The following is a 14724-nucleotide window of genomic DNA, read 5'->3' as shown; positions in this document are numbered from 1 at the left end:
CGCCGCTCCGACTCCAGCGGAGCCGTGGCCCCCTCTCCGTCCTAGCGCTGAGGTTAGCGGGGGCCGGGCGGGCGGCGGGAGGCCGGGCCGGCGGCGGCGGGAGGAGGAGGCCGCCGAGGCGGCGGCGGCGGCGGCGGGAGTGAGGCCCGGGACCCTGGCGCGCCTCCGGCCGTGCGGACCCGCCGACCGAAGACTGGCCCTCGGGCCCAGGGAGGGGGACCTTGAGACAGGCACCACCCCGCGTTCCGTCCGTAAGCGGCCCCGCGGTCCTGGGGCGCCCTCGGTGCCTGAGCTCCTCGCGCGCTGCCTCCGCGCCCCGCGGCGGAGTTTATTTTCCTGAAGCTGTCATTTCTCTTCCGGGCCACTCGCGTGGCACATGTGTGCCGCCCGCTAAGGGGCGGTGAGAGGCGCCCAGGTTAACCTCCGGAGTAGGTCAGCCCTTGGTGTTTCTGGGCTCTTCGGAGAACTTTGAGCTCTTCATGAGCCTCCTGGAACTTGCTCCGCAGCTTCAAAGTGTGCACAGGTTGGACGTGGTGATTGCCCCAAGACGCGCGCCGGTCTCTTAGGAGTATGTAACTTCTTTGCCCCTTGGATCAGGAGATCAGAGGTGCTGGGTCCTTTATATGAATTAGCTGCAGCTATAATGCTGGAAGAACCGAAACTTACAGCCTTACTCCTGCCAAAAATTAAGTTTTCCTGACTACTTTATGATAGCTAAGTTTGCCGGTTAGAGTGGCCGTTTTAAATGAGCTTTGTTCCGCTAACTCATTTGCAAGAGTAGGTCATTCTTCAGACCCATTTGGGAAAATGGAAGAAGAGAGTGTTTGGCATCTGAAGTACCGTTTGGGGTGTAGCAAGGCGCTCGTCATGTCTCCTGTGAGACTCACCTCCAGCCTGTTGTCTGTAGAGTAGTCCTTTCCCATTCAGTTGTTGAGATTCTCCTGGTGAGCCTTGACCTCGGCTGAATCCCGCTTCCCAGCCTTGGGAGGAGAGTCTTTGCCTGATAATTTTACTGTCTAAGGGCAGTGTGGAGCCCAGCCAGCCCTGGAACCAGTCAAATATGTCCCAAAGCCGGAAACTTCTCTCCCGTTTTAGGTGGGACATGCTGAAATGTTATAAGAAAGCTTTGTGGAGTCACTCCAGAAAGCAAACAGGTAAGTTAACCTGTGGCCTAGATCGTGTTTAAAGAGATTTGTATTTTGTCACGGCTACAGAGCATCTCAAGGTGAGTACCTCCTTATCAAGCAGTTTAGTGGTCAAGCTTGGTCATTTTGCGAGTGGGGTCGGTCACCAACCTTGATAACTCTCATTTAGATATTGTAAGCCCATGAGGTTATGAGTCAGAATTTTAACCAGATGTTCCAGAACTTGGGTATTCAAATAGGGACTGCTCTGTTGAAAGTAACTGTCCCAAAATGTTGTGCTTGTATTTCATTGGTGGTGCTTCGCCAAAACCTCTTTAGAACTCCTGTTTTGGTAGTAAAAATGTAATTATATGGGAAAATCAGTTTTATTCAGTAGTCACCCTCCAGGTTTGACCAAAAGTTGACTTATGTGGTTGGTAACTTACCTTATCAGGTGAGACTCTGACTTGCAGCACTTATCAGAGACTAGCTTGAGAGGAAGAAGATTTGCCACCACGGAGAACACCAGAAGACTTCTTCAGGCTTGGAAGGTCATTCGAAATGAGAAGGTCCCCAAATGCTCTGCACTTCAGCAGTGCCATTGGAGTCTATGCATCCTCCCAGAGGGACTGCTTGAAAGGGAGGTAGCACCTAGTCTTTATTATTACTATTATTTTTTGAGACGGAGTCTCACTCTGTTGCCCAGGCTGGAGTGCAGTAGCACAATCTCAGCTCACTGCAGCCTCCTCCTCCTGGGCACTTATTTTAAATTCCTTTCTGGTAGGCAACAGGTAGTTCCTCAAGTAATGAGATTTTTGTCATGTATTCAACAAATATTTATCAAGTATCATCTGCCAAATGCAGAAAGCAACAGAGTTGGGATGACGGTCACTTGTTACTTCATTCCTTAGGCAAGCTTACCCATCTGGTAGATCGGAGGACTAAGGATTTAGTTCTAAATCATGCTGAGAATCTTCAGTTATAGAGTGATAGTGTAAGAAGACCAAACTGAGCATGAATTGCAAACGTAGGTGTCAGTTGAGACTTGTCTGCTGACACCCCGTCTACGCTCTTCATTTCATTGTCTACACTTACGAGGCTACGTTTCCTTTCCTGGCACCTTATTATTATTTTTTGAAAGGGAGTCTCACTCTGTTGCCCAGGCTGGAGTGCAGTGGCACAATCTGGGCTCCCCTGTAACCTCCTCCTCCTGGATTTGAGTGATTCTCCTGCCTCAACCTCCTGAGTAGCTGGGACTACAGGCACGTGCCACCATGCCCCGCTAATTTTTGTATTTTTAGTAGAGACGGGATTTCACTGTGTTTTGGCCAAGCTGGTCTCGAACTTCCGACCTCGTGATCCACCCGCCTCAGCCTCCCAAAGTGCTGGGATTACAGGCATGAGCCACCACACCCAGCCAATTGTGTGATTTTTTAAAACTAGTTTGAGGGGACGTTTAGTTTTGCATAAAAGTCAATTTATTTAAGAGATCACTTTGTTTGCAAGGTTGACATTAGACTATAAAACATGAGAATCAGAATTTGTCACATTTCAGGTCTGGGTTCAGCTTGGGACATCCTACTGGGTACCAGGTGCTCCACTTCGGCAGCTGGGGAGATGTAAACTACCTGCCCTTCTTATGAGAAAGATGTTTATACATTGTCATAAACATTGTACAAAGAGGCCGGGCACGGTGGCCCAAGCCTGTAATCCCAGCACTTTAGGAGGCTGAGACGGGCGGATCACAAGGTCAGAAGATCGAGACCATCCTGGCTAACACAGTGAAAGCCTGTCTCTACTAAAAAATACAAAAAACTAGCCGGACGAGGTGGTGGGTGCCTGTAGTCCCAGCTACTCGGGAGGCTGAGGCAGGAGAATGGCGTAAACCCAGGAGGTGCAACTTAACAGTGAGCTGAGATCCGGCCACTGCACTCCAGCCTGGGTGACAGAGCGAGACTCTGTCTCAAAAAAAAAAAAATTGTACAAAGATAGTATAGGATGTTACTAATGTCATTAGCTAGGCAAGAGAGAGAATTGCCAGTTTGCCACTGGTGGCTTACTGCTACAACCCCACATGCACTCTGATTCTTGAACAGTGAGAACGTAGAGGCCTTAGCGACCCTGGTGCTTTTCATCCTTGCTTTTGTTGCCTTGGACTGCAGAAATGCTCTGTGCAGCAAGCGCTCCTGTGATACTGTTTGGGGAGCGACTCCTTGACTTTTCCTTTTTTGGCAGTGTATACCAGTTTAGGACCACCTTTGATTAAAAAAAAGACGGTCTCGGCCGGGCGCGGTGGCTCAAGCCTGTAATCCCAGCACTTTGGGAGGCCGAGACGGGCGGATCACGAGGTCAGGAGATCGAGACCATCCTAGCGAACACGGTGAAACCCCGTCTCTACTAAAAATACAAAAAACTAGCCGGGCGAGGTGGCGGGCGCCTGTAGTCCCAGCTACTCGGGAGGCTGAGGCAGGAGAATGGCGTAAACCCGAGAGGCGGAGCTTGCAGTGAACTGAGATCCGGCCACTGCACTCCAGCCCGGGCGACAGAGCGAGACTCCGTCTCAAAAAAAAAAAAAAAAAAGACGGTCTCACCATGTTATCCAGGCTGGACTCGAACTCTTGGGTTCAACTGATCCTCCCACCTCAGCCACCCAAGTAGCTGGGATTACAGGCACTTGCCACCACTCCTGGCTTAGGACTGACTTTTTAATAATTCCTCCCAGTTGTCCTGCCTGTGTATAGTAACTGAATAGTGTAGTTAGAAAACCGAAAAGTGAATCATTTTCAGAACTGTCTGCTTTCAAGTGACTTAGAATAGATTGGTTCGTTTGTAAATCTATGTTATTGCTAATCATTTAGGGTTTTTTTGAGAGGAAGTCTTGCTCTGTTGCCCAGGCTGGAGTGCAATGGCGTGATCTCGGCTCACTGCAGCCTCCGCCCCCGGAGTTCAAACAATTCTGCCTCAGCCTCCTGAGTAGCTGGGATTACAGGTGCCCGCCACCACGCCTGGCTGTTGTTTTGTATTTTTAGTAGAGACAAGGTTTCACCATGTTGACCAGGCTTGTCCTGAACTCCTGACCCCAGGTGATCCACCCGCCTCAGCCTTCCAAAGTGCTGGAATTACAGCCGTGAGCCACCACCCCTGGCCCATTTAGTTTTTATGAAGTGATGAATGATTTGGGTTTTCTTTTGAGATGGAGTCTCGCTTAGCACCAACTAGGCTGGAGTGCAGTGGTGTGATCTCGGCTCACTGCAACCACTGTCTTCCCAAGTTCAGGCAATTCTGCCGTCTCAGCCTCCCAAGTAGCTTGAATTACAGGCACCTACCATCATAACCGGCTAATTTTTATATTTTAGTAGAGACCGGGTTTTACCATGTTGGCCAGGCTGGTCTTGAACTCCTGACCTCAGGTGATCCACCTGCCTTGGCCTCCCAAAGTGCTAGTATTACAGGCGTGAGCCACCACGCCTGGCCAGATTTGGGGTTTTTTTGGCGTTTTGGTTTTTGAGACAGGGTCTTGTGTCACCCAGGCTGAAGTGCAGCCTCAGCCTCCTAGGCTCAAGTGATCCTCCCTCCTCAGCCTTCTATGTTAAGCTGGGATGACAGGTGCCCTACCACGCCCAGCTAATTTTTGTATTTTTTGTAGAGACCAGGTTTTGTTATGTTGCCCAAGCTGGTCTAGAACTCCTGGACTCAAGTAATCCGCCCACCTCAGCTTCCCAAAGTGCTGGGATTACAGGCATGAGCTACCGCACCTGGCCAATTTGTTCTAATGTGTCTCTCTTTTTTTTTTTTTTTTTTTTTGGCAGAATCTCGCTCTGTCACCCAGGCTGGAGTTCAGTGGCACAATCTCGGCTCACTGCAAGCTCTGCCTCCTGGGTTCACGCCATTCTCCCGCTTCAACCTCCCAAGTAGTTGGGACTACAGGCACCCGCCACCATGCCTGGCTAATTTTGTTTTTGTATTTTTAGTGGAGACGGGGTTTCACTGTGTTAGCCAGGATGGTCTCAGTCTCCTGACCTCGTGATCTGCCCACCTCAGCCCCGCAAAGGGCTGGAATTATAGGCATGAGCCACCGCGCCCAGCATCTAATGTGTACTTAATCTTAATGATTTCCACTAACAGCAAAAAAAAAAAAAAAAAAAGTTTAACTGTGGGTTTAGATAGTGACTCTTGATACTGTGTATCTTTAAACAGGTTGTCATATTAAAAGTATAAAATTTAAAAGATGCATATTTTTATCTTTAGTGTATACAGTTCTTTGAGACACAAGACATATAAATGTGTATGTGTATGACTTGCTGCCTCCGTGGTTATCTTGAGATGAGTAATCTGTTTCCAGGCCATGCTGAGATGCCAAGCAGTGTGACTGTGACATGCGTTATTTTAACAGCCTCACAGACTGAAGAGTCGGGTGGCCACTGACCTGGCGCTGTCCCTGCCGCTCCACACACACTCGGTGGTGACCGGCTGCCCTGGGGGTGGTGGTGTGGCAAGTGTTTGCCAGGCTAGTGTTGCTGTTCGACACCTTCCTGCCCGTCTTACACTGTCCACTTTTAAGCGTTGGTAGCAGTGTACTTTCTACGAGTTTTTAAGGTGGGAAACTAGAAAATATTCACTTTGTAATTAAATCTGGATTAGTAAAAATAGGAATGAAATCTGAAATGACCCCGTCTTTTTTTTTTTTTTTTTTTTTTTTGATACAGAGTCTCGCTCTGTTGCCTAGGCTAGAGTGCAGTGGCGCGATCTCGGCTCACTGCAAGCTCCACCTCCCGGGTTCACGCCATTCTTCTGCCTCAGCCTCCTGAGTAGCTGGGACTACAGGTGCCTGCCACCACGCCCAGCTAATTTTTTTGTATTTTTTAGTAGAGACGGGGTTTCACCATGTTAGCCAGGATGGTCTCGATCTCCTGACCTCGTGATCCACCCGTCTCGGCCTCCCAAAGTGCTGGGATTACAGGCGTGAGCCACCGTGTCTGGCCCTTTTTTTTGTTTTTTGAGTTTTTTTGGAGATTGGTCTCACTCTGCTGCGCAGGCTGAAGCGCAGTGGCACAGTCTTAGCTCACTGCAGCCTCCACCTCCTGGGCTTAAGCGATCCTCCTGCGTCAGACTCCCAAGTAGCTGGAAATACAGGCATGTACCACCACACCCTGTAAATTTTAGTATGTTTGTTATAGAGATAGGGTCTCACCATGTTGCCCAGGCTGGTCTCGAACTCCTGGGCTCACATGATCTTCCCGTTGCAACCTCCCAAAGTGCTGGGATTATAGATGCGAGCCACCGTACCTGACCAGCCTCGTCTTTTGCATATACACAGTATGTAAAAGTGTAAAGTTTCCTGGCACAGTTCATTTCTACAACAGCTACCCGTATGGGAAGAGGGGTTCTCACCTTAGGTGTGTGAGTTGCTGAGCAGGTGAACACAGCCCTCTCAACACGTGCTGGAGGGTGCCGGTGAACACGCAGGCAGGGCTCTGAGCCTGCATTGCTAAGGGCAGCCAAGGGATTCTGGGAGTCCATCAGAGGCCGGCCTTTGAGAAATGTGTTCAGTAACAGAAAAGGCTCCAGACTTGGAAACTGCCAAAGAGTGGCCCAGGTTCCTGCTTCAGGATGACTCCAGAAAAATGGTGAGACCTGGGCCTGCAGTTTTGCTGCCTCGTTCTATGATACAGTTTATCTTGAATTTCAAAAGTTAATACTCTTAAGAATTGAAACAGCTGTCCTTTGCAGTCCGTATCTTGTTGCTCACTTTCTGTTAACTTGTGTGGGCTGCCCTTGAATGGGGAACGACTAGGCCGGGCTGTGTCCTATTCTGCCACATCTCATTTTGCCCAATTGCTGAAAACGGGAGGCACTTAACGCCCAGCTTAGCTGAGCAGAGTCTAGCCTTGTGGAGTGGAGTTATGGCTTGTCTTTCTCTGCAGAGTGGAGTATGGGATTTGGGGCAGAGCCGTGTGGGGCCAAGCAAGGTGGAAGTCCTGCTTCTTCAGGCCGGGAAAGTGGGGACAAGGTTTGTTTTCCATTTTGCTAAAGGCTGTCAATCTGTATTCTCTCTTTTGCAGAACCGTGGGTACCGATGGATGTGGCCGAGAGCCCTGAACGGGATCCTCGCTCTCCAGAGGATGAAGAGCAGCCACAGGGGCTCTCGGACGATGACATTCTGAGGGACAGCGGGTCCGATCAGGATTTGGACGGGGCGGGGGTGAGGGCTTCTGATCTGGAGGATGAGGAGAGTGCAGCCAGGGGGCTGAGCCAGGAGGAGGAAGATAACCACTCCGACGAGGACCGGGCGAGTGAGCCTAAATCCCAAGAGCAGGACTCGGAGGTGAATGAGCTGAGCCGGGGCCCGACCAGCCCCCCCTGCGAGGAGGAGGGCGACGACGGGGAGGAAGACAGGACAAGCGACCTTAGGGACGAGGCCTCCTCAGTCACCAGGGAGCTGGACGAGCATGAGCTAGACTACGACGAGGAGGTCCCCGAGGAGCCAGCTCCCGCCGTCCAGGAGGACGAGGCCGAGAAAGCGGGGGCTGAGGATGAGGAGGAGAAGGGCGAAGGCGCTCCCAGGGAGGAGGGGAAGGCTGGTGTTCAGAGTGTGGGAGAAAAGGAATCCCCAGAGGCTGCCAAGGAGAAAAAGAAAGAGGACGATGATGGAGAGATCGATGACGGGGAAATAGACGTGAGTATGATGGGGCAGAGCGTCGCAGGGCGTCCTCCCCAATTCCTGACAGAGGCCAGTGCCGGGAAGGAGAGACTCTGTGTGGGACTGACTTAGTGATTTTGTTACTTGGGATGGTGCAGGAGAATGAGAGGCTTGTTTTGGGGTCACTCCCATAGTGATTGGAAAGGAAAAATGAAAATCGAGAAAGAATTGGAAATCAAGAATGAAAATAGGCAGCTCCAGAAGCTGCCAGCAGGGTTTCCATGGCCCTTGGCCGGCCAGCTGGTGGGATTGTTTGGGTTGTAGTAAAAGACCTAGCACCCAGTTTTTTTTTAGGTTCTAGGAGTGAAGGGATAATGTCTTCCCTTGTCTTCGCCATCTTCAAGTGATACTCGAGTTAGCACTCATCCAGAAACCGCGTGGGTTTCCACTCTTGTCAGGTTTTTGGAGTGAAAAGAATGAGGAAAGTTTCCATCTGGTTTTGGATGTTCTTCTAGGCATTCTTACGCTGGCCCTAGAGCCTGACCTCTGGAGGGGGCACCAGCTGGGCCAGGCCTCTTTGGAGGTATCCCTGAAAAGACCTTGGTGGGCACCTCAACTTCTGACAAAGTCAGCACACTTTTTTGTATGTTAAATTAATGTGGCCTTCAGGTTGAGGGGAAGGTAGTACTATCTGTGATCCTAGATCTGGGTAGGTGGGGTTTTCTTGGCAGTTGATGCCGTTGGAAAAATTATGAGTGTTTCCGGAGAAGCAGCCCAAAGTCCTCCTGAGTGATACTTTCCAGAGCTATTGAACTCAAAGGAGCTGAGCAAGGGACAGAGCAGTTGAACTGAATTGGGTTGTGTTGTTGTTGTTGTTGTTGTTGTTGTTGAAGGATCCCAGGGAAGGGGGTTCTGCTTATTGGGAGTCATTACAGCGAAAAGGTGTCTGCAGAGAGTGTCTCTCTGATCTCATGGTCTGGGTTGAGGCAGGTAAAGGTTGACAGTTAGATGTGTAACCACCAGTTTGCCTTGAGTGCAATGCTGCTTTTCTTTTTTTTTTTTTTTTTTTTTTTTTTTTTGAGGCAGAGTCTACTCTGTAACCCAGGCTGGAGTGCAGTGACGCCATCTCAGCTCAGTATACCGTCTGCCCCCGAGGTTCAGGCAATTATCCTGCCTCACTCTGCTGAGTAGCTGGGATTGCAGGCACCTGCCACCACTGGCTAATTTTTGTATTTTTGGTAGAGATGGGGTGTCGCCATGTTGGCTAGGCTTGTTTCAAACTCCTGACCTCAGGTGATCCGGCCGTCCCAGCCTCCCACAGTGCTGGGATCACAGGTGTGAGGCACCGCGCCCGGCAAACGCTTCTCCAGTAGCATGTTGGTGTGCGTGCTCTCAGTCCACGTTTGGATGTGACTTTTTGGCCATAGCTGATAGCTGTGACAGTGCTCAGTAATTTATAGGGTTTGAAGTATTGCTCGTCTAACTTTATGGGACGCATGTGTGCCTACAAGCTTATTAGAGTTTAGATGTTTCATTTTTGCACAACTAAGTGTAGAAGGTGGTCTACTCAGCTAGTGCTTTTTTTTTTTTTTTTTTCAAGAGGAGAGCTACCCGAGGGCTGGCAGAGGAAAAGGAGACACAGTGAGATTCAAGTTCATCACTTTGGGTAAACTGGTTGGGTTGAGGATGCCCATGAGTTTGAGTTTTTGGTGTCCTGGGTAATAGCCCTGTCTGCACACCACCACTGGGAGTGCAGCAGGCCCTGCACCCAGGGCTCTGGCATGCTCCAATTCCTCTTAAGAAGACTGGCTGTGGATCCTTAAGTCTTGGGGGAGATTCATCAGACAGGTCAAGGGTCCCCGTAGTGGTCCTGAAACGCCATGTCTGCGGGGCATGCTGTGACTTCTCAATAGTGCACCATGTGTGCGGGCGGTGCGGTAGATGGGCTGAGCCCAGCTGGCCTAGAGAAGGGCCCTGGCTGCCAAGGGCCTGGATGTGCTGGTTTTCCCTAGATACAGCGCATGGAAGAAAAACGCCGTTTGCCATTTTTGCCCACCTAGACCCTGCCTGCCCTGCTTGGCAGCATCTTGTGAGGGGACCCACAGTTGAAAACGGGGTGCTGCTACGGAAACTCCAGCACAGCTCCCTCAGCAACTAGGGAGGCAGGTTTCTTCCCACAGCACAGACTGCCTCCAGGGCCCCGCATTCCCCACAGGTCTGTGCTCCTGGACACCAGCACAAGTGGACCTTGCTGTGCCACATGCTGAGTGTGACTGGGCAGAGCAGAGTGCGCTCCTGCTGTGGGGGCAGCAGGCCTCTAACCAACATGGGCAGTGCTGCGAATGCTGGTTCAGCCCCCGTGAGAGCACATTTGGCTTCAGGCCCCTGGGTTGCTTGCCCCAGGGGCTCCTGTAGCCTCCTCTTGTTCCCACGCCCAGCGGTGTCTCAGGCTCCTCCATCCTTTGTGTGTCAGCCTCAGCATTTGAGTAGGCTGTTTCTCTGTTGCCCCTGCCTGTCCTTCGTGGCACAGGTTCGTGTGTGCATGTGTGTGTGTGTGTGTGTATCTGTCTACCTGCTGCTTCCCCTACTCCCAAGAACATGTTTCCTAAGACTGGGGGCTACCTGGCTAGTTCCCCTGTCTCCCTGGGGCCTTAGTTAGCAGCTAGTCAGTGGAGGAATCCCACTTGCCCGGGGCACATTGAAGGTGAGAGCCTTTGTAATGTGAAGTGGCAGTGAGTGGAAAGTCACTCTCAGGAGCCCGTCACAGATGGAAGGGAGTTCACGTGAGCAGCATCAGCCTCCCCGCTGCGGGAAGGACCCAGCAGAGGTACGCGCCACACCATCCTGTGCATGAAGAGCTGCCACTCCGGCTCCTTCCAGCTTTTTCCTCCTCTTGGGCCCAGTTCCAAGCCTGTCATCCACTCTTGTATCTCTTTTGCATCTCCACCAAGCACACCTCCTGTGCCTGCCTCTCTTTCTCGGAGGCCCTGCTGCATTCCTGCACCGCGTCCTCCTCCCCTCCCTGTCTCTGGCTGCGTTTCTCTGATGGACTGGGAGCCCTGGGGTGCGCTGTCGGCTTCCCACCAGGCCTTTGGCTACGTCCCCTTTCCTTTCAGTCCCTGGAAAGCAGCCTCTGTGTGTGGTGGAAAGTGTCCTTTCTAGAAGGCGTTTTTCTCGTTGCCTTCAAGCAGAGCCCTGGTGTCAGGTCAACTACCCGGATGTTTCTCTGTGGAAGAGGTGTGCTCTTTGGCCTGTACGTTCACAAATGGATGTTTCGGAGGCCTTATAGCGTTCCAGATCCCAGCAGGATCTTACCGGCCCAGTTGGGAGAGGGGCTGCTCTGCCCAGAGGCTCTCGTGGCCTGCCCCTTGGCACCCTGGTTTACTGGATGCCAGGAACAACTGAGTGGCAAAGTCTAGAGAGCCATTTGATTTAGCATTCTCTTCCTTTTTTCTTAATTTTGTAATTTAATTTTTATTGCTTTTAATTTAAAAAATAGAGATGGGATCTCACTATGTTGCCCAGGCTGGTCTTGAACTCTTGACCTCAAGTGATCCGCCCACCTGGGCCTCCCAAAGTGCCAAGCCACTGCCCTGGCCTGATTTATCATTCTTTTTCAGAAGCGCTTTCTCTTCTCTTGGCACATGTCCCTTTTAGATTTTGGGTCACTGGTACAGGTGAACTGATTCTGGGGTACACTTTCCTTGATTGGGACATCAATTTGTACAATAAGCCCTTGAAATTCATTGTCTAAACCACGTAGCTTGTGCCTAAGGCCTTGAATCTGTGTTTGGTGTGCTGCCAGAACACCCTCAGATACAAGTATCTTCTAGAAGTGCCGCGGCCCACGTCGTGGGGGAAACGGTTCTAGGACCCGCTGTTTGCGGCACCTGGCTCGTTTGTGGTGTGGGTGAGGGTGTCCCTGACGCCAGCTTACCTTCAGTCACTGATCTCTTACCTGTTTGCGGCACCTGGCTCGTTTGTGGTGTGGTGAGGGTGTCCCTGACGCCAGCTTACCTTCAGTCACTGATCTCTTACCTGTTGAGGAAGCGGCATGGAAGACAGCCGGGTGCGGCAGGCCTTGTGTTTCTGCTCCTGCCATCCCCCTGAAGAGTGTGTGGAGCCCACCCTGACACACTTACGCCATGTGGCAGCCTCTCTTTTCTTTCTCCTGCACGTCTAGTCCCTCCCCAGAACCACCTTTCCTGCTGGGAGATGACAAGCTCCTTCCAGCCTGGGGGGCTCTCATTTGCCGTTACAGTTTAGAGGCCTGGCCTGGGTCTGTCCACCCGCTCTTGTGCTCACTCCGTGCTCTGTGTTTACACCTGACTTATCATTTGGTTAGAGACGTTCCGTCACCTGGAGCACACTGGCCCTTGGAAAGGGTAGGGTGCCCATTTTATTCCATTCTCCTCTTATTGAGGACCCCCTACATTTGTAGGGTGGCCTCCCAGCCAGCCAGCAGCACAGTGGACTGCGTCCCGAGTGGTGGGCCACGTGACTCCTGTCATCATTGGTAGCTCTCGTCCACCTTTTGGAGCATTTTCTGTGCACATGGTCTTTAGTATTTTATCCTGTTCAAATAATCCACCTTTCCTTTTTTTTTTTTTTTTTTTTTCCGAGACAGAGTCTTGCTCTGTTGCCCAGGCTAGAGTGTAGTATTTTATCCTGTTCAAATAATCCCCCTTTCCTTTTTTTTTTTTTTTTTTTCCGAGACAGAGTCTTGCTCTGTTGCCCAGGCTAGAGTGTAGTATTTTATCCTGTTCAAATAATCCACCTTTCCTTTTTTTTTTTTTTTCCGAGACAGAGTCTTGCTCTGTTGCCCAGGCTAGAGTGCAGTGGTGCAATCTTGGCTCACTGCAACCTCCGCCTCCCGGGTTCAAGCAATTCACCTGCCTCAGCCTCACAAGTAGCTGGGATCACAGGCACCTGCCACCACGCCCAGCTGATTTTTGTATTTTTAGTAGAGACAGGGTTTCACCGTCTTGGCCAGGCTGGTCTTGACCTCCTGACCTTGTGATCCACCTGCCTTTTATGTCTGGATCCATGAGCTCTTCTGCAGAAGAGCTGCTCCAGCGAGCCTCATGGCTGTGGGTTTCCACTCCAAGTGGGGTTCTCTTCTGTGTCACTGATAAGGTGCCAAGCGCACGCATTCTATTGCCAAAGCCCAGGAAGCAGCGGCCTGTACCACACTTGGGACAAGGGCCCTGTAGCATCAGTAGTAGGCTCAGAGGCCTTCTGTGCCTCTTAGTGTGGTTAGTGTTCTGCATAGAAACGTGAAAACGCGCAGGCCACCGTTCTTACAGCGCTGAGGCCTCAGAAGCTCTGAGAACTGAAACCTTTTCCTCACCTGGTAGCAGACCTGACCCAAGCTGACGTGAGGCTGCTCATAGCTTCGTGCCTCCCCTCTTGTGGGAGGGGTCCCGAGACTTCTGCACGGAATTGCTGTGTACCTCCCAGGCTACCGTTTTAGACCCAGAAATATTAGCCAGAGTATTTCTGAATTCTCAGAAGACACCTGACCCCACAGGTTTCAGATAAGGAATGATAGACCTGTATTTTCACCCCCATCCTACAGACGAGACGCCCAGGATTCAGGAGGTTATAGTTGGCCTGAGTGGCCGTGCCAGGTTGTGCCCGGGGCCCGCTGCTCGGCTTCCTCTGGCACAGCAGCTCCACGCAGTGGTCCCCTTTCCTTATCTGCCTTTGTGCAGAAGCTCCAGTGTGAAATAACTGTTTTCTTGTTGTGTAAGTAATACATGTTCACAGGGTTCTTTTCTTTCTATCTAAGAAAGGAAAAGAAAAGGCTGCACAAAGAAGAAAGCAAAAATCACCTGTGTCATTGCTCCAAGTTAATCCTGTTGAGCACATTACCAGTGAGGTGTTTCCTTTGAAATGGAGGACTCATGCGCACTTGCAGAGCGCTTGTTGCTCATGCTTTCAGCTCGGTGCGCGTGGCCTCTCGCTGCAGCATTTTCCTTCAGCCCACAGCAGCCTGCTCTGGGGCACCTGCCCCATTGTGTGGAGGGAATGCGAGCTTTGCAGATCAGGCGACCTGTCCACACTCACAGTCACGACAGCCTGGACCTAGGATTTGAATCTGGGCCTTCTCCCCCACTGCATGTAAATTTTATAAAGGCTTTTAAAATTGGAGTGGATGATACACTCAGCCCGGTGTCCTTTATCCACATGTGTATTTCCCCTGCGGTGAGGAAGCACCAGCAGGAGTGTGCCAGTATGGAGACCCAACCTCAGATGGGTGCACTGAGGCCTGTGTGCCTCCTTACTCTCACCCTCAGCGTCCACGTCAGCTTGGCCTGTCCCAGGTGGTATGTGCTGAGAGCCCCACGGGCACCATCCATTTTTAAGCCAGTTTGCAGCTAGCTGGTCCACTCAGGCCCCTCCTTGTCCTCTGCTTCCTACTTTCTGTGGCTCGGGTCACATGAGCAGAAAGCCATCAGCATGAGGCTGATGGCCTGCATGCCACACACTCAGTGTGACAGTCTCAGATAACTTAAGCTCTGAGTCCCTGTCTTGAGTTTTCTTTGCATGATACTTATAACTTGTTTTGATTATCCATTATTTAGTCATTTCTTTATTTATTTTGGGAGGTTGAGTATTTTGTTATTTACACATGTAGAGTAAGAATAAAAATTGGGCACGGAGGCCAGATGTGTTGGCTCACACCTTTAATCCCAGCACTTTGGGAGGCCAAGGTGGGCAGATCACCTGACGTCAGGAGTTCAAGACCAGCCTGGCCAACGTGGCAAAACCCAGTCTCTACTAAAAATAACAAAAATAGCCAGGCGTGATGTCGGGCACCTGTAATCCCAGCTACTCAGGAGGCTGAGGCAGAATCGCTTGAACCTGGGAGGTAGATGGTGCAGTGAGCCGAGATCATGCCACTGCACTGCACTGCACTCCAGCCTGGGTGACAGAGCAGGACTCTGTCTCCAAAAA

General features: G+C 51.1%; 1 protein-coding gene across 8 annotated transcripts in view; it reads left to right on the top strand.

Moving 5' to 3' along the window:
• Positions 1 to 14724, top strand: part of ZC3H18 (zinc finger CCCH-type containing 18) — a 68361-nt gene continuing 53637 nt past the window's right edge. For 4 of the 8 annotated variants that reach the window (XM_017859899.1, XM_017859891.1, XM_017859875.1 and 1 more), the window contains exons 1-2: positions 1 to 52; positions 7187 to 7800. In XM_017859899.1, coding sequence (XP_017715388.1) covers positions 7201 to 7800 — 600 coding nt within the window. In that variant the 5' untranslated portion in view covers positions 1 to 52; positions 7187 to 7200. Of the gene's footprint in view, positions 53 to 1095; positions 1155 to 7186; positions 7801 to 14724 lie in introns of all 8 variants that reach the window. The other 4 variants (XM_017859864.1, XM_017859849.1, XM_017859842.1 and 1 more) reach the window with 3 other exon arrangements.

Source organism: Rhinopithecus bieti, unplaced genomic scaffold, assembly GCF_001698545.2.
Source record: "Rhinopithecus bieti isolate Rb0 unplaced genomic scaffold, ASM169854v2 scaffold_1618, whole genome shotgun sequence".
Classification (NCBI taxonomy): Eukaryota; Metazoa; Chordata; class Mammalia; order Primates; family Cercopithecidae; genus Rhinopithecus; species Rhinopithecus bieti.
Note: the sequence above shows the minus strand (reverse complement) of the source record. Positions and strands in the feature narration are given on the sequence as shown.